At 49.0% G+C, this 23,876-nt stretch overlaps 1 protein-coding gene across 1 annotated transcript in view; it reads right to left on the bottom strand.

The window, feature by feature from the left end:
• LOC134354422 (inactive serine/threonine-protein kinase TEX14-like) overlaps positions 1-5,883 on the bottom strand; it is a 59,665-nt gene extending 53,782 nt beyond the window's left edge. Inside the window, exons 1-4 of the mRNA XM_063063427.1 lie at positions 5,067-5,883; positions 4,553-4,667; positions 2,274-2,439; positions 1,350-1,501 (exon numbers count right to left, since the gene is read on the bottom strand). Coding sequence (XP_062919497.1) covers positions 1,350-1,501; positions 2,274-2,439; positions 4,553-4,667; positions 5,067-5,193 — 560 coding nt within the window. The 5' untranslated portion in view covers positions 5,194-5,883. The remainder of the gene's footprint in view (positions 1-1,349; positions 1,502-2,273; positions 2,440-4,552; positions 4,668-5,066) is intronic.
• Between the last annotated feature and the right edge of the window lie 17,993 nt (positions 5,884-23,876).

The following is a 23,876-nucleotide window of genomic DNA, read 5'->3' on the forward strand; positions in this document are numbered from 1 at the left end:
GGAGACCACACTAACTCTGCTGGTGTGGACAGGAAGACCACACTAACTCTGCTGGTGTGGACGGAGACCACACTAACTCTGCTGGTGTGGTGGACAGGGAGAACACACTAACTCTGCTGGTGCGGACAGGGAGACCACACTAACTCTGCTGGTGCGGACAGGGAGACCACACTAACTCTGCTGGTGTGTTGTACAGGGAGACCACACTAACTCTGCTGGTGTGGACGGGAGACCACACTAACTCTGCTGGTGTGGAGAGGAAGACCACACTAACTCTGCTGGTGTGGTGGACGAGGAGACCACACTAACTCTGCTGGTGTGGACAGGGAGACCACACTAACTCTGCTGGTGTGGACGGGAGACCACACTAACACTACTGGTGTGGAGAGGAAGACCACACTAACTCTGCTGGTGTGGTGGACGGGGAGACCACACTAACTCTGCTGGTGTGGAGAGGGAGACCACACTAACTCTGCTGGTGCGGATGGGAGACCACACTAACTCTGCTGGCGTGGAGAGGGAGACCACACTAACTCTGCTGGTGTGGACGGGAGACCACACTAACTCTGCTGGTCGGACAGGGAGACAACACTAACTCTGCTGGTGCGGACGGGAGACCACACTAACTCTGCTGGTCGGACAGGGAGACCACACTAACTCTGTCGAGAAGGTTGAGAAGGGTATGGGCCGAACGTGAGTAATTGAGACTGGCTCAGATGGGAATCTGGCTGGCATGGACTGGATGAGGCGCAAGGGCTAATTTCTGAGTGTGTGGGGGGGAATGGAATACCACAAGGGGAGGGGCTGGGAATGGATCTGACCTTGCAGGGAGAATGGTTCTCAAACAATAGATGGTGGTGTGCAGGCTGTGTTCCCAAGTGGGGGCACTAACACCAGAAGCAAGGATTAGAAGGCACACTTTTACACGAGGGGAGATAGTTAGAGGCTGTTTTCCACCTGGAAAGTGGCCTATGTATGGAATGAATCATGGAGATCGTTGGGCTTCATTCCCTGCAGCGTAGGAGACTGAGGGGTGACCTTACAGACGTCTATAAACCCACGAGAGGCACAGATAGGGTGAATGTACAGAGTCTTTTTCCCCAGCGGTGGGGAATCAAGACCCAGAGTGCACAGCGTTAAGTTGAGAGGGGAGAGATTTAAAAGGAACCCAAAAAAAAACATTTTTTTTTCCCAGAAGATGGTGCGTATATGAACGAGCTGCCAGAAGAAGCAATTGAAGCAGGTACATTAACAACATTTGAAGGATAGGTACATGGAGAGGAAAGCTATGGGCCAAAGGCAAACAGAGGGGCAGGCTCGGCTGGGAATAGAGGCCGGTGTGAACCTACCTGAGATGGGGCAGAGGCAGCCGTGGGCAGCTGGGGTACCGGGGGAGAGAGGCTGAACTGCGGGAGCGTAGCAGCCTCAGTCCCCTGACCGACTCGCTCTGCCATATCAGCTGACTCATTCGCACCCGATAGTGGCTCAGTAGCTCCAGCACCTGGGGGGCGGGGGGGAGAGGACAGTCAGTTCGAGTGGCAGCCTGCGCTGGCTATGGGAGGTAGAGGGAGGAGGAGAGGAAGAGTAAGGGGGGGGGAAGAGGGAAGGAAGGTAGTACGCAAGGGAGGGATGGGGGTGGAGGACACAAGGAGGAGGATGGTTGATTGGGGGCAGCATCCTTGTCTGAGAGACGGGGACGGCATGGGGGATGGGTAACGGACACGGTCAGGGAGCACAGGTGGGGGGAGGAGGATGGATGGGGGGATCTGGACGGGGGGGCTTTCTTGACGGGGAGGGTAGGGTAGGGGTATGAGGGTGGGTGGTAAGGGTAGAGGAATTGGGTTTGGGGTGGAAAACAGGAAGGGGAGGGGGGAAAGTACAGAGAGAGCTAGTGAGTGACAGAAATAGTAAAGGATAGAGAAGGTGGATTCAGAGAGATGGGTTGAGAGTTAGACAGATAGAACATTAGACAGAGCAGCAGGAGTCGGCCATCATTAAGGCCATGGACTCAGCTCCACTGACCTACCTTTTCCCCATAATCCTTAATTTCCCTACTATGCAAAAAGGGTGGGAATCAGTGAGGGGTTGGGGGTCAAGGAGAGGGGAGAGAGAGTCGAGGAGTGAGGGGCTCAGACTGGTGTGAGCTGGAGAGGGGAGAGAGTGAGTGGCAGGTGAGAGGAAGAGTCCATGGGGGTGGGAAGCAACGGGGGACACAGATGGGTCCAGTGTTCAGAGAGACGACAGACCGTTCCTTCCTCACTCCCTCACCCTACCTTGCGGTTTTTCGGAGAGCCAGCGGCACGAGCCCAGTCCTCGGGTGATCGCCCCAGGCTGTCGTGTAACCGGAGATCTCCCCCGGTGTCCAGGAGAGTGGCCAACGCATCCGGGAGGCAGGAGAGGGTGGCAGCGTGGACAGGCGTGCTCCCGCGGTGGCAGCGGCTAGAGGAGTGGTAGTGCGGAAGGGGGAGATGGATCAGCAGGACACGGTGGAGAGGACCACCCACCCCACCAAACACAAACCCAGCACGCTGTGCTAAGCTGCAGGTTCAAACCTGAGCATCAGTTTATCACAGCCTGCCCTGCTCCAACCACGGACACCAAAGTCTCTACTTCCTCAAGTGGCTGAAAAAACCTGGCACATCCCCGGCGGCCTTCCTTCCTTTCTATCAATGCACCATAGAACGCATCACGGTTCGGTCCGGCAGCTGCTCCGTCCATGAACGCAAGAAACCGCAGAGCTGTGGACATGGCTCAGCCCAGCACAGAACCTACCTGACCCTCCATGGACCGTCTGCCTCAGTAAAGCAGCCTCACCCACCCGACATTCTCTCTTCTCCCCACTGCCATCCGGCAGAGAACACAAAAGCCTGGAAGTACGTACCATCAGCTTTACCCCACTGTTCCCTACATCTCACAATCTCCCTCGTCATGGCCCTGGTACAGTACTCTCTGCCTGCACAGCCCTTTCTCTGTAAATGTAACACTTCATTCTGAATCCTGTTACTGTTTTACTCTGTTCTTCCTCACTGCACTGTGTAACCATCTGTCTGAACAGTAAGTACCTTGGTACCTGTGACAATGATGAACCAACTGATATTCCACCTGAAGTAGTTCTTTCTGCCTACGCAATACAGTCATAGAGTGCAGCAACAGGCCCTTCAGCCCATCTAGTCCATTCCAACCTGGTCTTCTGCCTACTCCCACCGACCTCAGCCTCCATACCCCTGCCATCCATGTCCCTATTCAAACTTCTCTTAATCGAGCTCAATCCACTATTTCTGCTGGCAGCTCGTTCCACACTCTCAGCACCCTCTGTCTGAAGAAGATTCCCCTCAAACATTATGTTCTAATCTCACCCAACGTCAATGGAAAGAGCCTTTATATATTTACCTACTCTACCTCTCTCATTATTTTGTTTACCTCTGTCTAATCTCTGTCAGTCTCCTGTGCCTCGGTGAATCAAGCTTTCACCTATTAAACTTTTGCCTAGCTCAGGTTGTCAAGTTCCAGCACCATCCTTGTACATTTTCTCTGCATTCTTTCAATCTTCCTCTAAGTCAGTAACCAGGACTGCACACAATCCTCCAAATGTGGTCCCACTATCTTATACAACTTCAACATAACATCCCATCTCCTGTACTCAATACATTGAGGCCAATGTGCCAAAACCTTTCCTTACAACCCTGTCTAGCTGTGATGCCACTTTCAATGAATTATGCGCCTGTATTCCCAGATCCCTTGGTTCCACCACACTCCTCAATGCCCCACCGTTCAACCTGTAAGACCTATGCTGCCTGGTCCTACCAAGGTGCTAAACCTCGCACTTGTCTGCGGTAAATTCCATCTGCTGTTTTTCCAGCTGAAGCAGAGCCCTCTGCAAACCACGACAGTCTTCCTCGCTGTCCACTACACCCCCAGTCTTGGTGTCATCCGCAAATTTGCTGATCCAGTTCACCACATTATCATCCAGATCGCTGATATAAATAACAAACAACAGACGCCCCCACCAAGGCTGCGGCACTCCACTAGTCACAGGCCTCCAGTCAGAAGCAAACATCTACTACCACTCTCTGGCTTCTCCCACAGAGCCAATGCCTAATCCAATTTACCACCTCCTCCTGAACACCGAGCGACTGAACCTTCTTGACCAACCTCCCTTGTCGAATGCCTTGCTGAAGTCCTGCAGAAGCCACTGCCTTGCCTTCGTCACCTCTCATGGTAACTCCCTCAAAGAACTCTGTAAGATTGGTTAGACACGATCTATCACACACAAAGCCATGTTGACAATCCCTAACCAGTCTGTGCCTATCCAAATATTTATAAGCATATCCGGTCCTTTAGACTATCTCTGCCTTGAAGCTCAGGATGATTTCAATCTCTCTGTTGGCGCTCCTGCGATAGCACTTGCCTCCCACAGCAACAGGCCCTTCAGCCCATCTAGTCCATTCCAACCTGGTCTTCGCCTACTCCCATCGAACACCTCGTCAGGGGACTTATCCACCCTGATTTGCCTCAAGACAACACTCCACCCCAGCAGAGCGAGGCCACTCACAGGTTGGGATCAGCCCCGTTACTCAGCAGCAGATGGACCAGGTCCGAATGCCCCTGAGTGGCAGCGACGTAGAGGGGCGATTCGCCGGCGCTGTTCCTCACGTCCGGTGGACAACCTGCAACACCAGAGCAGCCAGTCACCAGGTGACGGGAGAGATCAGTGCCCAGGGTCAGGGGTCAGTGACAGGAGAGAGGTCCCTGGGGTCAGGGGTCAGGGGTACGGACCATGTCAATGACTGGGATCAGGGGGTGGGAAAAGGTCAGTCTTGGGTCAAGGAGAGGGGTCAGGGGTCGGTGGAGGCGAGAGGTCAGTGCCCGTGATCAGGGATAGGTGGGGGTGAAGTCAGTGTGATAGTTCACATATCGGGGAGGGGAAGGTGGGGGTGAAGTCAGTGTGATAGTTCACGGATCAGGGGAGGGGAACAGTCAGTGCCTGGGCTCGGGGGTGAGGGAAGAGTTCAGAGGGCAGGGGGCAGGGTTCAGGGTAAGGAGGGATGCTAAAAGCCCATCAGGACCTTGGGCCAGCAGCCTCTCCATCTGCCGCCGCCTGCCCCGCTGGGCGCAGAGATGCAGGAGGGCTTCATCCACCTCCAGATCCTGGGTCGAACCTAACCGCTCCAGGCAGCCCTGTGACAGCGTCATGGTGGATCGCACGGTTGCCGGGATGGGATGGGAAGGGAGGAGCACGGGGTGTGGGGGGGGGAGGGCTGTCAGCAGAGAGCACAGGAAGATTCCACAGTGGGGTGGGTAGCAGAGAGCTTGGGAAGATCCCACAGTGAGGAGTGGGTAATGGAGAGCACAGGAAGATCCCACAGTGAGGAATGGGTAGTCAGCAGAGAGCACAGGAAGATCCCACAGTGAGGAATGGGTAGTCAGCAGAGAGCACGGGAAGATCCCACAGTGGGGAGTGGGTAACGGAGAGCACAGGAAGATCCCACAGAGAGGAATGGGTAGTCAGCAGAGAGCACGGGAAGATCCCACACTGGGGAGTGGGTAACGGAGAGCACAGGAAGATCCCACAGTGAGGAATGGGTAGTCAGCAGAGAGCACGGGAAGATCCCACAGTGGGGAGTGGGTAACGGAGAGCACAGGAAGATCCCACAGTGAGGAATGGGTAGTCAGCAGAGAGCACGGGAAGATCCCACAGTGGGGAGTGGGTAACGGAGAGCACAGAAAGATCCCACAGTGAGGAATGGGTAGTCAGCAGAGAGCACGGGAAGATCCCACAGTGGGGAGTGGGTGAGTAGCCGGAGGGCAGTGTCCCCCCCCACCCCGGGGCGCCGTTTGGCCGAGGTTTTTCCTCAGTGAGACGTCAGTCCCGTCGCGTTTCCACTCCGCTCCCGCCCGGATGACGTCGATGCCCCGCCCCCTCCAAACGGCTCCCCTGATGACATCAGATCCAGCAGCTCCCCGTGACGTCACGCCGACCCCTCCCTTCTCCGTGACCTCAGATATTGCTTCCTAGGTAACGATGATGTCATCGCGTCCAAATTACTCCGTGACACGTGACGTCTTCCCCCTCATCCAACCGATCAACAGCCCTCGCCTACTCCAAATATATCCCCGTGACGGCATATCAGTCCCTAAACCGCTTTTGTGCCTTATTTTCGACAGACTCTCGGTTCTCTCGACGTCGTCGCCTTTCGCTGGCGCTCATTCTGGAGTGAGAGAAACTTTGTGGAGATTGGGGTGGGTGAGCGCGTCACCTCAGGGAGCAGGCGCAGTTGGAGCCAACCGGGGCGGGAAGGGAAGACGTATGCGCACTTGCTCGACAGCCGGCGTCGGAGCGAAAAGCGCGCGGAGACATCAGTCTGCATCGCTGATTGGTGGATATGGGAGGCGGCCAAGAATTATTTGCTGATTAGTGGACAGTGTGGCGCGTCTTCAGTGATTGGACGAGGCCACCCAGCCCTCTTCAGTGATTGGACAAACTCTCTCGTCGTCCGTCAGCCGCTGATCAGTAGAGACTATTAGTCCCCCGGATAGGTCAACTCGAAACCATTCAGCCCGTCCACTCTGCTAGCCCATTCCCACAAGCTCTTCGGCGCTCAGTATTCCAGAACCAAAGGATCTACTGTTTCTCTCCTAAAGGACACTGTCGAGACCCCCTGCGCGACACTCCAACCAGGTTGCACAGAAACAAATATTCGGCCCATCCATTCAATGCCAGCCCAGATTTCCACCTGAGCCAGTCCCATTTGCCCTCATATGTACCTTCATAAGTGTCACTTATATTTTGATGAGGAGGCATACAGGATTGAGATAACTCAACAACCTTGCACTTGACGCCTGTGAGACCAAGGAACTGATTGTGGCCTTCAGGAAGGGGAAGTCAGAGGAGAACACACACCAGTCGTCATCAAGGGGTCAGCAGTGGGAAGGGTGGGCAGCCTGAAGTTCCTTCAGAGAGAGAGCTTCTGACAGGTCGGAAAGAAGAGATTAAAAAAGGAGCGTTTCACGGGGCTAGGCGCATTCCCAGCGGGCCAGCCGATTGGGAGAGAGAGTGAGCTTCGCACAGGTCGGGAAGAAATGTGCAGACGCAGTATCTTGTCATCGTGCAAGGACGCTGAGAAAACTCCGAAATAAAAGAGAGGCACTGTCTAGCGGTGCAGTCGTCGAAGGAGCCGTCGTCGGAGTAGTGTAAGTCAGAGAAGTAAGGCTTTGGCTCATCGGGACTTCGGCATGGATGGGCTGAGACGAGGTAAGTTACTTTGCCCCCGCCCCTACCCCTAACAATAATAGTGGGTATGACTGTGAGGCCAGTTTTCTGTTCTGGGTGCCAGATGTGGAATGTCCAGGAGACTTCCAGCCTCCCTGATGGCCACATCTGCACCAGGTGCATCAAGATAGGGAACTGGAGCTGCAGCTCGATGACCTTTGGGATAGTGAGGATGTGATAGACAGAAACTACAGGCAGGTGGGTAGTCACCCCGTGTCTGTGAATATCGTGTCACTGACCCTCTGTGTCTGTGAATATTGTGTCACTCACACTCTGTACACACAGACTTACACATCTGACAAGAAACTTCACTTTGACTTCGAGTTTTCTTTTTCCTTCCCTCTCTCCTCACCTTGTCCCCCTTTGCCTTTCCCTCCCACTCCTCCCTCACTCATCATATTTGATGTGTTTCCTGTCAATGTTATCATGTCGGATGATCTGTACTGGAACCAGCTTGCAAGTTCCATCGTAAAGAAAGCGTCTCTACTTTCTGAGAAGTTTATATAAATTCAGCAAGTCACCACAAGCTTTGACAAACTTCTGCAGCTGCACAGGGGAGCATATCCTGAGTGGTTGCTGCACAGCAATGGAAAAGCCGACACAAAGTGGTTGTCTGAGCAGATGTACAGTGGTATGCAAAAGTTTGGGCACCCCTGGTCAAAATTTATGTCACTGTGAATAGTTAAGTGGGTAGAAGATGAACTGATCTCCAAAAGTCATAAACTTAAAGATCAAACATTCTTTTCAACATTTTAAACAAGATTACATAGAACATAGAATAGTACAGCACAGTACAGGCCCTTCGGCCCACAATGTTGTGCCGACCCTCAAACCCTGCCTCCCATATAAGCCCCCACCTTAGATTTCTCCATATACCTGTCTAGTAGTCTCTTAAATTTCACCAGTGTATCTGCCTCCACCACTGACTCAGGCAGTGTATTCCACGCACCAACCACTCTCCGAGTAAAAGACCTTCCTCTAATATCCCCCTTGAACTTCCCACCCCTTACCTTAAAGCCGTGTCCTCTTGTATTGAGCAGTGGTGCCCTGGGGAAGAGGTGCTGGCTATCCACTCTATCTATTCCTCTTATTATCTTGTACACCTCTATCATGTCTCTTCTCATCCTCCCTCTCTCCAGAGAGTAAAGCCCTAGCTCCCTTAATCTCTGATCGTAATCCACACTCTCTAAACCAGGCAGCATCGTGGTAAATCTCCTCTGTACCCTTTCCAACGCTTCCACATCCTTCCTATAGTGAGGGGACCAGAACTGGACACAGTACTCCAAGTGTGGCCTAACCAGAGTTTTATAGAGCTGAATCATTACATCGCGACTCTTAAACTCTATCCCTCGACTTCTGAAACCTAACACCCCATAAGCTTTCTTAACTACCCTATCTACCTGTGAGGCAACTTTCAGGGATCTGTGGACATGTACCCCGAGATCCCTCTCCTCCTCCACACTACCAAGTATCCTGCCATTTACTTTGTACTCTGCCTTGCAGTTTGTCCTTCCAAAGTGTACCACCTCACACTTCTCCAGGTTAAACTTCATCTGCCACTTCTCAGCCCACTTCTGCATCCTATCATTGTCTCTCTGCAATCTTCAACAATCCTCTACACTATCTACAACACCACCAACCTTTGTGTCATCTGCAAACTTGCCAACCCACCCTTCTATCCCCACATCCAGGTTGTTAATAAAAATCACGAAAAGTGGAGGTCCCAGAACAGATCCTTGTGGGACACCACTAGTCACAATTCTCCAGTCTGAATGTACTCCCTCCACCACCACCCTCTGCCTTCTGCAGGCAAGCCAATTCTGAATCCACCTGGCCAAACTTCCCTGGATCCCATGCCTTCTGATTTTAGTGTGGAACCTTGTCAAATGCCTTACTAAGATCCATATAGATCACATCCACTGCACTACCCTCATCTATATGCCTGGTCACCTCCTCAAAGAACTCTATCAGGCTTGTCAGACATGATCTGCCCTTCACAAAGCCATGCTGACTGTCCCTAATCAGACCATGATTCTCTAAATGCCCATAGATCCTATCTCTAAGAATCTTTTCCAACAGCTTTCCCACCACAGACGTAAGGCTCACTGGTCTATAATTACCCTGACTATCCCTACTACCTTTTTTGAAAATGGGGACAACATTTGCCTCCCTCCAATCCTCCGGTACCATTCCCATGGACAATGAGGACATAAAGATCCTAGCCAGAGGCTCAGCAATCTCTTCTCTCGCCTCATGGAGCAGCCTGGGGAATATTCCGTCAGGCCCTGGGGACTTATCTGTCCTAATGTATTTTAACAACCCCAACACCTCCTCTCCCTTAATATCAGCATGCTCCAGAACATCAACCTCACTCATATTGTCCTCACCATCATCAAGTTCCCTCTCATTGGTGAATACCGAAGAGAAGTATTCATTGAGGACCTCGCTCACTTCCACAGCCTCCAGGCACATCTTCCCACCTTTATCTATAATCAGTCCTACCTTCACTCCTGTCATCCTTTTTTTCTTTACATAATTGAAGAATGCCTTGGGGTTTTCCTTTACCCTACTCGCCAAGGCCTTCTCGTGCCCCCTTCTTGCTCTCCTCAGTCCCTTCTTAAGCTCCTTTCTTGTTTCCCTATATTCCTCAATAGACCCATCTGATCCTTGCTTCCTAAACCTCATGTATGCTGCCTTCTTCCACCTGACTAGATTTTCCACCTCACTTGTCCCCCATGGTTCCTTCACCCTACCATTCTTTATCTTCCTCACCGGGACAAATTTATCCCTAACATCCTGCAAGAGATCTCTAAACATCGACCACATGTCCATAATACATTTCCCTGCAGAAACATCATCTCAATTCACACCCGCAAGTTCTAGCCTTATAGCCTCATAATTTGCTCTTCCCCAATTAAAAATTTTCCTGTCCTCTCTGATTCTATCCTTTTCCATGATAATGCTAAAGGCCAGGGAGCGGTGGTCACTGTCCCCCAGATGCTCACCCACTGAGAGGTCTGTGACCTGACCCGGTTCATTACCTAGTACTAGATCTAGAATGGCATTCCCCCTGGTCGACCTGTCAACATACTGTGACAGGAATCCGTCCTGGACACACTTAACAAACTCTGCCCCGTCTAAACCGTTGGATCTAATCAGGTGCCAATCAATATTAGGGAAGTTAAAGTCACCCATGATAACAACCCTATTATTTTTGCACCTTTCCAAAATCTGCCTTCCAATCTGCTCCTCTGTATCTCTGCTGCTACCAGGGGGCCTATAGAATACCCCCAGTAGAGTAACTGCTCCCTTCCTGTTCCTGACTTCCACCCATATTGACTCAAAAGAGGATCCTGCTACATTACCCACCCTTTCTGTAGCTGTAATAGTATCCCTGACCAGAAATGCCACCCCTCCTCCCCTTTTGCCCCCTCTCTATCCCTTTTAAAACACTGAAATCCAGGAATATTGAGAATCCATTCCTGCCCTGGTGCCAGCCAAGTCTCTGTAATGGCCACTACATCATAATTCCATGTATGTATCCAGGCTCTCAGTTCATCACCTTTGTTCCTGATGCTTCTTGCATTGAGGTACACACATTTCAGCCCTTCTACCTTACTGTCTTTACACCTTTTATTCTGCTTCTCTTTCCTCGAAGCCTCTCTGTATGTTAGATCTGGCTTTACTCCATGCACTTCTTTCACTGCTCTACAGCTCTGGGTCCCACCGCCCTCGCAAATTAGTTTAAACCCTCCCGAACCATGCTAGCAAACCTACCTGCAAGGATATTGCTCCCCCTCGAGTTCAGGTGCAACCCATCCAATCTGTACAGGTCCCACCTTCCCCAGAAGAGATCCCAATGATCCAAAAATCTAAAACCCTGCTCCCTGCACCAACTCCTCAGCCACGCATTCAACTGCCATCTCCTCCAATTCTTACCATCACTGTCACGTAGCACTGTCAGCAATCCTGAGAACGTCACCCTTGAGGTCCTGTTCTTCAGCCTTCTGCCTAGTTCCCGAAACTCACATTTCAGGACCTCATCCCTCTTCCTGCCTATGTCGTTGGTACCAACATGTATCACGACTTCTGGCTGCTTTCCCTCTCGTACCAGGATGTCGTGCACCTGGTCGGAGACATCCCGGATCCTGGCACCCGGGAGGCAACAAACCAGGCGGGTGTCCTTCTCATGTCCACAAAATCTCCTGTCTGCTCCCCTGACTATAGAGTCTCCAATGACGACAGCTCTCCTCTTCTCCGTCCCACCCTTCTGCACCACAGGGTCAGACTCAGTGCCGGAGGCCCTGCCACCGTGGCTCACACCTGGTCGGTCGTCCCCGCCAACAGTATCCAGGACGGTAAACTGGATTCAGGGCAATGGCTACGGGGGTGCTCTGCACTGAATAATTGTCCCAACAATCAGCAACCATGGGCTCCTCTAAGCAGCTGCCTTGCACTCTGAAAATTAAAAGAGATGATGCCCACAAAGCAGGAGAAGGCTATAAGAAGATAGCAAAGCGTTTACAGGTAGCCGTTTCCTCAGTTCATAACGTAATTAGGAAATGGCAGTTAACAGGAACGGTGGAGGTCAAGTTGAGGTCTGGAAGATCAAGAAAATTTTCTGTGAGAACTGCTCGTAGGACTGCTAGAAAGGCAAATCAAAACCTCCGTTTGACTGCAAAAGACCTTCAAGAAGATTTAGCAGACTTTGGAGTGGTGGTGCACTGTTCTACTGTGCAACGACACTGAACAAATATGATCTTCGTGGAAGAGTCATCAGAAGAAAACCTTTCCTGCGTCCTCACCACAAAATTCAGCGTCAGAAGTTTGCAAAGGAATATCTAACCAAGCCTGATGCATTTTGGAAACAAGTCCTAGGGACTGATGAAGTTAAAATAGAACTTTTTGGCCACAATGAGTAAGGTATGTTTGGAGAAAAAAGGGTGCAGAATTTCACGAAAAGAACACTTTTCCAACCATTAAGCACGGGGGTGGATCAAACATGCTTTGGGCTTGTGTTGAAGCCAGTGGCACGGGGAACGTTTTACTGGTAGAAGGAGAGAATGAATTCAATTAAATACCAGCAAATTCTGGAAACAATCCGGGTCACTTTACGATCGAGGAACGTGTTTGTAGACCGGATATTGAACTGTTTGCTGTTGGACTCCGGCCATATTGCACTGAAATACAACACTGGGCGGCACGGGAGGTCGTTCCTGCCTGCGGCCATCAAATGTGCAGCTCCTCCCATGGAGGGTCAGACACCCTGAGCCAATAGACTGGTCCTGGACTTATTTTCCATCTGGCATAGTTTGCATTTTGTTGTTTGATTGTTTGTGGTTTTTGTATTGCTATATTTATACTCTATTCTTGGTTGGTGCGGCTGTAACGAAACCCAATTTCCCTCGGGATCAATAAAGTATATCTATCTATCAAACTTCACACCGTCTGTAAAAAAGCTGAAGATGAAAAGACGATGGCTTCTACAACAGGATAATGATCCTAAACACACCTCAAAATCCACAATGGATTACCTCAAGAGACGTAAGCTGAAGGTTTTGCCATGGCCCTCACAGTCCCCTGACCTAAACATCATTGAATATCTGTTGTTACGTACCCCGTAACTGGGTTGCCAAACCAGCAGAAATGGACCACTCAGTTGGAGTCTGGATTACTGGAACTAAGGAAGTTTTATTAGAGAAATAAGCAACACAGTACTCTAATAGAAAGGATATAAATGCAACAGGTTAGCAATGAATAAACACACATGTACACAGAACTAGGATAATAGGGTCAATCAAGCTCTATCGCAGTCTAGGGGTAAGATGATCAATCACAAGTGACAGAGTTCAGTTTAGTTCAGTTCGCAGTAATCACCGTCGTGCTGTTGGAGAGAGAGAAAGAACGAATGAATACGCAAATGGGATTCCAAACAGACCTTCGATATTCCTCGCAGTTAGCTTTTGGGTGAGCCCTTTGTAATGTCTTCTGAGGTCACCAACTGTGACCCCTCCATTCCAGACACGATTGTTCTTCAGCGGTGAACCTGGCACCCAGGCAAGGGTGGACACACACACCAGGTTCCCGCCGACCGTATCTGTCCACCCTGTGCGTCTATGGCTGGTCCCGCGACCAGACCTCCAAAACACTCACCAACTTGTGGGGGCGCACCGCTTCCAGGGTCTCGTTACCTCGTGGTGTCGTGTGTCGTGGTGTCTGTTGCCTTAGCGAACCTGTCCCTTTTTATCCCCCTGCTGGGGTATCGCCTGTCCATCACACTTCAAACAGTTCAGGGTTCAAAAGGAGCCGGTCTTGACAACACTCAGACCAGTGTCTCCTTCCGTTAAACTCTCTCATCTCTTCATTAACATTTCCAAATGCTGCTCCATTGTCTTACTTATCTCTCTTTCTCCTGAAGACAGGTGGCAGATCAACTGCTGATCCCACTGGTGCCAGCACAGGACAGCTAACATCTTAGTCTATGTGTACTTTTGTAACCCTCTTTTGTCACACCCCTTCCCTTTAAGGATTTTTACCGGGGTAAAAACTATAAGCATGAATATATTATTAGATACACACAAATATACATCTTCATCAGCTATTTGGCTAATACAGAGAATTTTAAGTTGTCAACACCTGACAGACAGTCAGCAATCACACTTTCCGTTCCTTTTATATGTGTTATTTTAATAATCCTCTAAACCAGGCTCCAACTTAGCAAACTTCATAGTGGCTGAAAACACTGATGAATTGTGATCAATGTAACCTCTCATTGGGTTTCGTCCCGGACCACGATGACAAGGGTCGTCCCATCCCGACTTAGTTTTCTTTCGCAAGGGCTTTGTAGGAGGGGGAGGGGTAATACCTGCAAAGTTATTGCAAAACTTCCTACAGTACCCCACCATCTCCAAGAGCCTTCTGAGGGCCCTCTTGTCTGTCGGGGTTGGAATGTCAGAGATAGCCCGCACCTTAGCTTGCATCGCTGCCAGCTGCCCCTGTGTTACCACAATTCCCAGATAAGTGACCTTCGTGTGGCCAAACTCATTTTTTTCAAGGTTCACTATCAAGCTGGCTTCAGACAGCCGTATTACATCGCCAATATACACTTCTGTGTTCTTTAGTCCTTTTGTCACTGAATTACTCATTCTATAGGGTTGTTGCTCACTAGGCTGACCTAGCGTGACAAACACCACCCAACGTCCCAGTTCTTTGCATCACCTCGGGACAATCAAACACACGTGTGCGAGCCGTTTAATTAGCTCTCCTAAAGGGTCGCTTTGTTCAGGGATTAAGGGAGAGGCCTTATCAGCAGAGCTGGCCAAAACAATAGCCTTCTCCCATCTGGTCGGTACCATACTCATCTTTTCAAAATGGTTTTTCCCCTTATTAGGGGGACCCTAGCTTCATTGATTTCCGCGCTAACACCGACTAGGTTTGTTAGCATATCAAAAGCTTGTGACCGTCTCAGTTTGCATCTGCAATAATCAATAATATCCCTCCTCCTGTGCAGAGTAAAACTCTTTCATGATTCCGCTGACTGTTTCCCTCCCCCAAGATGTCCACCAAGGGGTATCTTGTGGGCCAGGTTAAAAATCTCATCCCCATAACTCTTTTGCACCACCCCCCATTCCTCATCGGCGGTACTTGCTCTCCCTTCCTTCCTTAGCACCTCCCCCTTCACACCATAATTCACTGGCTCCCTTCCTAATTCTGATTCACAGAGAGCTGTTTCCTCGTCTCGCTCCTGTGCCTGTATAAAGTCCTTCTTTTCTAATGATAAATCTACCTTAATTTCCCCACTTCCTCCTGTTTCATTACACTCCTTCTTTTCACTTTCTACCCCCTCCTCGTACAAAGCTGGCAGAAACGTCTCAGCAGTCTCTCTGGACATACAGCGAGTCACTGTGCAAATAGGACGAACCTGTGAGTCCATGGGCAGGGCCTCAATGCTGGCAGGCTGACCTGTCAATCTCACTGCCGAGAACACAATTCTCCCGGCGAGGTCATTACCGAGCAAGACTTCCACGCCTTTCATCGGTAATTCGGGCCTCACCCCGATCGTGACTAGTCCAGAGACCAAGTGGCTCTGTAGGTGTATCTGGTGCAAAGGGACTGACTCAGTCTCTTTTCCAATGCCTTTTATGACCCTGACTTTCCCAGTCTCGGTCTCTGAACTAAAGTCTAACACACCCTTTAATATCAATGACTGACACGCTCCCGTGTCTCTCCAGATCCGTACTGGAACTGGGTTTAACCCCTCCTTCACTGACACTAATCCAGCTGAGATAAACCTCTCGCGCCCTTCCTGAACTTTGGCAAACCTTTCCTCTCCTAGCGGTTTGTTTACCAGCTCAATAAAGCCAGTCAAAATCGCCGTTTTTCCTTTTCCCGTCTCCTTCTTTGGGGCAAAGCACCTGGACGCAAACTGTCCGGCTTTCCCACAATTATAACATACGACCCCAGGAGACTTCCTACCAAACTGCTCCCGGTCTACCTTATCCTTCTCACTAGTCCCCGGCTTATTTTCTGACTTTTCCGGCGGACTCTCCCCGCCGTCCTGACTACCCTTCTGGTAGCCTTTACTCAGGGCAAACTTCATTTTATGCATCAACGCGTACTCATCCGCTAACTTAGCAGTTGCGGCTAACGTGGCTGCCTCTTACTCATCTAGGTAGGGTCTCATACCCTCAGGGACACAACCTTTAAACTGCTCAATCAGGATCAGCTGTAGCAGTCTGTCATAATCCCCATTTACCCCTTTCGAGGCGCACCAACGCTCACATTCTGCATCTCATGGGCAAACTCCAAATACGTGCGGTCCCACTGCTTCCTCGCATTCCAGAACCTCTGCCGGTATGCCTCCGGGACCAACTCATAAATCCTGAGGATGGCCTCTTTCACCACCTCATACCTCTGGGCATCTTCCGCTGACAAAGCCGAGTAAGCTTGTTGGGCTTTCCCTTTCAGTACACTCTGAAGCAAAACAGCCCACTTATCCCTCGGCCAGTCCTGACTTGCAGCAACTTTTTCGAAATGGAGAAAGTACCGATCCACATCGGTATCGTCAAATGGGAGAACCAGCCTAACCTCCTGGGTCGCCCTGAACCCTCCACCTTGGTTCGGCATGGGCCCCTGCTCTGCCCTTATCTTTAACTTCTCCAGCTCGAATTCCCTTTCCCTCTGTTTCTCTTCGTGTTCTAGCTGCCGTACCCGGAACTCGTGCTCGAGTCTCAGTTTTTCAAGCTGCACCTGTACTGCGTCTCCACCAGGTTTTCCAACAGATATCACTTCCATCTCCCCTTGGGGAAACACACCTTTAGATACATAGTGCTCTACGATAGCTCTGTGTATCTCCTCTCTCCTCATTGTTGACTTCCCCTTAACAAGATTCAACCGTTTGGCCACAGCTGCCAATTCCGCTTTCCTGGCATCCTCAAATGCCTCCAAGGTCGGCGCCTTTAGAAATTCCTCAATCTCCATTTCTGCTGTTTGCCTTTTCTTTCTTTCGGGAATTTTAACCCAATCAATTTACCCCATCCCAAATTTAGTGTTCGAAATCGCGGACGAGAACCCCACTTATGTTACGTACCCCGTAACTGGGTTGCCAAACCAGCAGAAATGGACCACTCAGTTGGAGTCTGGATTACTGGAACTAAGGAAGTTTTATTAGAGAAATAAGCAACACAGTACTCTAATAGAAAGGATATAAATGCAACAGGTTAGCAATGAATAAACACACATGTACACAGAACTAGGATAATAGGGTCAATCAAGCTCTATCACAGTCTAGGGGTAAGATGATCAATCACAAGTAACAGAGTTCAGTTTAGTTCAGTTCGCGGTAATCACCGTCGTGCCATTGGAGAGAGAGAAACGAATGAATATGCAAATCAGATTCCAAACAGACCTTCGATATTCCTTGCAGTTAGCTTTTGGGTGAGCCCTTTGTAATGTCTTTTGAGGTCACCAACTGTGACCCCTCCATTCCAGACACGATCGTTCTTCAGCGGTGAACCCGGCACCCAGGCAAGGGCGGACACACACCAGGTTCCCGCCGACTGTATCTGTCCACCCTGTGCATCTATGGCTGGTCCAGCGACCAGACCTCCAAAACTCCCACCGACTTGTGGGGGCGCACCACTTCCAGGGTCTCGTTACCTCGTGGTGTCTTAGCGAACCTGCCCCTTTTTATCCCCCTGCTGGGGTATCGCCTGTCCATCACACTTCAAGCAGTTCAGGGTTCAACAGGAGCCGGTCTTGACAATACTCAGACTGGTGTTTCCTTCCATTAAACTCTCTCGTCTCTTCATTAACATTTCCAAATGCTGCTCCATTGTCTTACTTATCTCTCTTTCTCCTGAAGACAGGTGGCAGATCAACTGCTGTTCCCACTGGTGCCAGCAGAGGACAGTTAACATCTTAGTCTATGTGTACTTTTGTAACCCTCTTTTGTCACACTGTGGATAGACCTCAAAAGAGCAGTGCATGCAAGACGGGCCAAGAATCTCACAGAACTAGAAGAATGGGCAAAAATCCCCCAAACAAGAATTAAAAGAGTCTTAGCTGGCTACAGAAAACGTTTACAAGCTGTGATACTTGCCAAAGGGGGTGTTACTAAGTACTGACCATGCAGGGTGCCCAAACTTTTGTTTTGGGCCCTTTTCCTTTTTTATTATTTTGAAACTGTAAAAGATGGAAATAAAAAAGTAACCTTGCTTAAAATATTAAAGAAATGTGCCATCTTTAACTTTATGCCTTTTGGAAATCAGGTCATCTTTAACTCGCTTAGCTATTCACAGTAACAGAAATTTTGACTGGGGTGCCCAAACTTTTGCATGCCACTGTATGTCCAAAACTATAATTCATGATCCATAAGTTCTACATCCACTGCAGTTTGCCTACAGATGATGCACTTAACAATAATCTGGACTTCATACCACAACACCTCAGGGTATTTTTTAAGAGCAAAAAGAATTGCAAGGGACAAAATTGGTCCTCTGGAAGGTCGGAGTGGTAATCCATGTGTGGAGCTGAAAGAGCTGGGAAGATCTTTAATGGACTTTTTGCATCTGTATTTCCTCAGGAGACGGACACAGTGTCTATAGAAGTGAGGCAAAGCAGCACAAGGTCATGGGCCCCTGTACAGATCACAGAGGAGGAGGTGTTTGCTGTCCTGAGGCAAATCCCCAGGGCCTGACAAGCTGTTCCCTCGGACCCCACGGGAGACAAGTGTAATAATTGCCAGGGCTCTAGCAGAGATATTTAAACTTCCTTAGCGACAGGAGATGTACCGGAGGATTGGAGGATAGACAACGTTGTTCCATGGTTTTAAAAAAAAGGCTGCAGACATAAACCAGGAAACTATAGGCTGGTCAGTGTGACACCAGTTGTGGGAAAGCAGAAAGTGTTGGAAGGGTCTGGATATAGAACATAGAATAATACAGGACAGTACAGGCCCTTCGGCCCACAATGTTGTGCCGACCCTCAAACCCTGCCTCCCATATAAGCCCCCACCTTAAATTCCTCCATATACCTGTCCAGTAGTCTCTTAAACTTCACTAGTGTATCTGCCTCCACCACTGACTCAGACAGTGCATTCCACGCACCAACCACTCTCTGAGTAAAAAACCTTCCTCTAATATCCCCCTTGAACTTCCCACCCCTTACCTTAAAGCCATGTCCCCTTGTATTGAGCAGTGGTGCCCTGGGGAAGAGGCGCTGGCTATCCACTCTATCTATTCCTCTTATTATCTTGTACACCTCTATCATGTCTCCTCTCATCCTCCTTCACTTCAAAGACTAAAGTCCTAGCTCCCTTAATCTCTGATCATAATGCATACTCTCTGAACCAGGCAGCATCCTGGTAAATCTCCTCTGTACCCTTTCCAATGCTTCCACATCCTTCCTATAGTGAGGTGACCAGAACTGGACACAGTACTCCAAGTGTGGCCTAACCAGAGTTTTATAGAGCTGCATCATTACATCGCGACTCTTAAACTCTATCCCTCGACTTATGAAAGCTAACACCCCATAAGCTTTCTTAACTACCCTATCCACCTGTGAAGCAACTTTCAGGGATCTGTGGACATGTACCCCCAGCTCCCTCTGCTCCTCCACACTATATAATTATTTGGATGGATATGGACTGATTAAGGATAGTCAGCATGCTTTGTGGTGGTAGATCATGTCTCTGGAAGCCTGTGACTAGTGGTGTACCGCAGGGATCAGTGCTGGGCCCTTTGTTGTTTGTCATCTCTAGCACTGATCTGGATGATAATGTGGATAACTGGATCAGCAAATTTGTGGATGACACCAAGATTGGGGGTGTAGTGGACAATGAGGAAGATTATCACAGCTTGTAGTGGGATATGGACCAGCTTGAAAAATGGGCTAAAAAATGGCAGATGAAATTTAATGCAGACAAGTGTGAGGTTTTGCACTTCAGTAGGACCGGCCAGGGTAGGTTTTGAGCAGTGAATGGTAGGGCACTGAGGAGTGTGGTAGAGCAGAGGGATCTGGGAATGGAGGTCCATAAGTGACATCACAGGTAGGTAGGGTCATAAAGAAAGGTTTGGGCACATTGGCCTTCATAAATCAAAGTATTGAGTACAGGAGATGGGATGTTATGTAGAGGTTGTATAAGACATTGGTGAGGCCTAATTTGGAGTGTTGTGTGGAGTTTTGGCATTTACCTACAGGAAAGATGTAAACAATCAGAATCAGGTTTATTATCACCGGCATGTGACATGAAATTTGTTACTTAGCAGCAGCAGTTCAATGCAATACATAATCTAGCAGAGAAAAAATAATTTAAAAAGTAAATCAATTACAGTGTATACGTATAATGAATATATTAAAAAGTGAGGTAGTGTCCAAAGCTTCAGTGTCCATTTAGGAATCGGATGGCAGAGGGGAAGAAGCTGTTCCTGAATCGCTGAGTGTGTGCCTTCAGGCTTCTGTATCTCCTACCTGATGGTAACAGTGAGAAAAGGGCATGCCCTGGGTGCTGGAGGTCCTTAATAATGGACGCTGCCTTTCTGAGACACCGCTCCCTGACGATGTCCAGGGTACTTTGTAGGCTAGTGCCCAAGATGGAGCTGACTAAATTTACAACCTTCTGCTGCTTCTTTCGGTCCTGTGCAGTACCCTCCCCATACCAGACAGTGATGCAGCCTGTCAGAATGCTCTCCACAGTACAACTATAGACGTTTTTGAGTGTATTTGTTGACATGCCAAATCTCTTCAAACTCCTAATAAAGTATAGACACTGTCTTGCCTTCTTTATAACCAACCAGGTTAGGTCCTCAGAGATCATCTCACCCAGGAACTTGAAACTGCTCACTCTCTCCACTTCGGATCCCTCTGTGAGGATGGGTATGTGTTCCTCCGTCTTACCCTTCCTGAAGTCCACAATCAGCTCTTTCGACTTTCTGACGTTGAGTGCCAGGTTGTTTCTGTGACACCACTCCACTAGTTGGCATATCTCACTCCTCTACGCCCTCTCGTCACCACCTGAGATTCTACCAACAATGGTTGTATCATCAGCAAATGTATAGATGGTATTTAAGCTATGCCTAGCCACACAGTCATGGGTATAGAGAGAGTAGAGCAGTGGGCTAAGCACACATCCCATGAGGTGCACCAGTGTTGATTGTCAGCAAGGAGGAGATATTATCACCAATCCACACAGATTGTGGTCTTCCGGCTAGGAAGTCGAGGATCCAGTCGCAGAGGGAGGTACAGAGGCTCAGGTTCTGTAACTTCTGTAAATAACAATGAAAGAGTAAAAAGAAAATTTACAAGGATGTTGCTGAGTCTGGGGGACCTGAGTTAGAAGGAAAGATTGAATAGGTTAGGACTTTATTCCTTGGAATGCAGAAGATTGGGAGGAGATTTGACAGGGGTATGCAGAATAATAAGATGTATAGACAGGGTAAATGCAAGCAGGCTTTTTCCACTGAAGTTGGGTGGGACAACAACCAGAGGTCATGGGTTAAGGGTGAAAGGTGAAAAGTTTAAGGGGAACAAATTAGCCAGAGAAAGTACAAATTAGCCAGAGAAAGTGGCTCACCTGAGGACTGGGAGAAATTCAGAGTTCAGCAGAGGAGGACAAAGGGCTTAATTAGGAAGGGGAAAAAAGATTATGAGAGAAAACTGGCAGAGAACATAAAAACGGACTGTAAAAGCTTTTATAGATATGTAAAAAGGAAAAGACTGATAAAGACAAATGTAGGTCCCCTGCAAACAGAAACAGGTGAATTGATTATGGGGAGCAAGGACATGGCAGACCAATTGAATAATTACTTTGGTTCTGTCTTCACTAAGGAGGACATAAATAATCTTCCAGAAATAGTAAGGGACAGAGGGTCCAGTGAGATGGAGGAACTGAGCGAAATACATGTTAGTAGGGAAGTGGTGTTAGGTAAATTGAAGGGATTGAAGGCAGATAAATCCCCAGGGCCAGATGGTCTGCATCCCAGAGTGCTTAAGGAAGTGGCCCAAGAAATAGTGGATGCATTAGTGATAATTTTTCAAAACTCGTTAGATTCTGGACTAGTTCCTGAGGATTGGAGGGTGGCTAATGTAACCCCACTTTTTAAAAAAGGAGGGAGAGAGAAACCGGGGAATTATAGGCCGGTTAGCCTAACGTCGGTGGTGGGGAAACTGCTGGAGTCAGTTATCAAGGATGTGATAACAGCACATTTGGAAAGCGGTGAAATGATCGGACAAAGTCAGCATGGATTTGTGAAAGGAAAATCATGTCTGACGAATCTCATAGAATTTTTTGAGGATGTAACTAGTAGAGTGGATAGGGGAGAATCAGTGGATGTGGTATATTTGGATTTTCAAAAGGCTTTTGACAAGGTCCCACACAGGAGATTAGTGTGCAAACTTAAAGCACATGGTATTGGGGGTAAGGTATTGGTGTGGGTGGAGAATTGGTTAGCAGACAGGAAGCAAAGAGTGGGAATAAACGGGACCTTTTCAGAATGGCAGGCGGTGACTAGTGGGGTACCGCAAGGCTCAGTGCTGGGACCCCAGTTGTTTACAATATATATTAATGACTTGGATGAGGGAATTAAATGCAGCATCTCCAAGTTTGCGGATGACACGAAGCTGGGCGGCAGTGTTAGCAGTGAGGAGGATGCTAAGAGGATGCAGGGTGACTTGGATAGGTTGGGTGAGTGGGCAAACTCATGGCAGATGCAATTTAATGTGGATAAATGTGAAGTTATCCACTTTGGTGGCAAAAATAGGAAAACAGATTATTATCTGAATGGTGGCCGATTAGGAAAAGGGGAGGTGCAACGAGACCTGGGTGTCATTATACACCAGTCATTGAAAGTGGGCATGCAGGTACAGCAGGCGGTGAAAAAGGCGAACGGTATGCTGGCATTTATAGCGAGAGGATTCGAGTACAGGAGCAGGGAGGTACTACTGCAGTTGTACAAGGCCTTGGTGAGACCACACCTGGAGTATTGTGTGCAGTTTTGGTCCCCTAATCTGAGGAAAGACATCCTTGCCATAGAGGGAGTACAAAGAAGGTTCACCAGATTGATTCCTGGGATGGCAGGTCTTTCATATGAAGAAAGACTGGATGAACTGGGCTTGTACTCGTTGGAATTTAGAAGATTGAGGGGGGATCTGATTGAAACGTATAAGATCCTAAAGGGATTGGACAGGCTAGATGCGGGAAGATTGTTCCCGATGTTGGGGAGGTCTAGAACGAGGGGTCACAGTTTGAGGATAGAGGGGAAGCCTTTTAGGACCGAGATTAGGAAAAACTTCTTCACACAGAGAGTGGTGAATCTGTGGAATTCTCTGCCACAGCAAACTGTTGAGGCCAGTTCATTAGCTATGTTTAAAAGGAAGTTAGATATGGCCCTTGTGGCTACAGGGGTCACGGGGTATGGAGGGAAGGCTGGGTTCTGAGTTGGATGATCAGCCATGATCATAATAAATGGCGGTGCAGGCTCGAAGGGCCGAATGGCCTACTCCTGCACCTATTTTCTATGTTTCTATGTTTCTATGAGGGGACACTTATTCAGTCAGGGGGTCGGGGACCGTGAGAGTGTGGAATGAGCTGCCAGCACAAGTGGTGCTTGCAAAGTTCAATTCCAACATTTAAGAGAAGTTTGGATAGGTAAATGAATGCTAGGGGTTGGGAGCGCAATGGTCAATAGGATTAGCACACAAGAGCTTGACTTCAATGTTTAAGAGAAGTTTGGATAGGTAAATGAATGCTAGGGGTATGGAAAGCTGTGGTTCCGTGCAGGTCGATAAGAGTAGGCTGTTTAAGTAGTATGGCATGGATTAGATGGGCCAAACAGCCTGCTTCTGTGCTGTAGTTTTCTATGATTCTACACCAGTGACTGCATCTCCAGTGATCATTGGTTAAACTGATAATGAGGGCGGACGTCACCACTGTCGTCGGACTAATGGCCAGAGAAGACGAATCCAATATCAGCAGGAAGTGAAGAAATCACAACAGCTCGGAGATGAAGGCCCTGCAAACGGTAGAGACACAAACCGACTTCAGGGGGAATGTGTCTCCTCCCCACCCACTCAGCATCTACAGTTTCAATGCTCAGTAACATTGTTCCCA

The sequence above is a fragment of the Mobula hypostoma genome, chromosome 11 (assembly GCF_963921235.1).
Source record: "Mobula hypostoma chromosome 11, sMobHyp1.1, whole genome shotgun sequence".
Classification (NCBI taxonomy): domain Eukaryota; kingdom Metazoa; phylum Chordata; class Chondrichthyes; order Myliobatiformes; family Myliobatidae; genus Mobula; species Mobula hypostoma.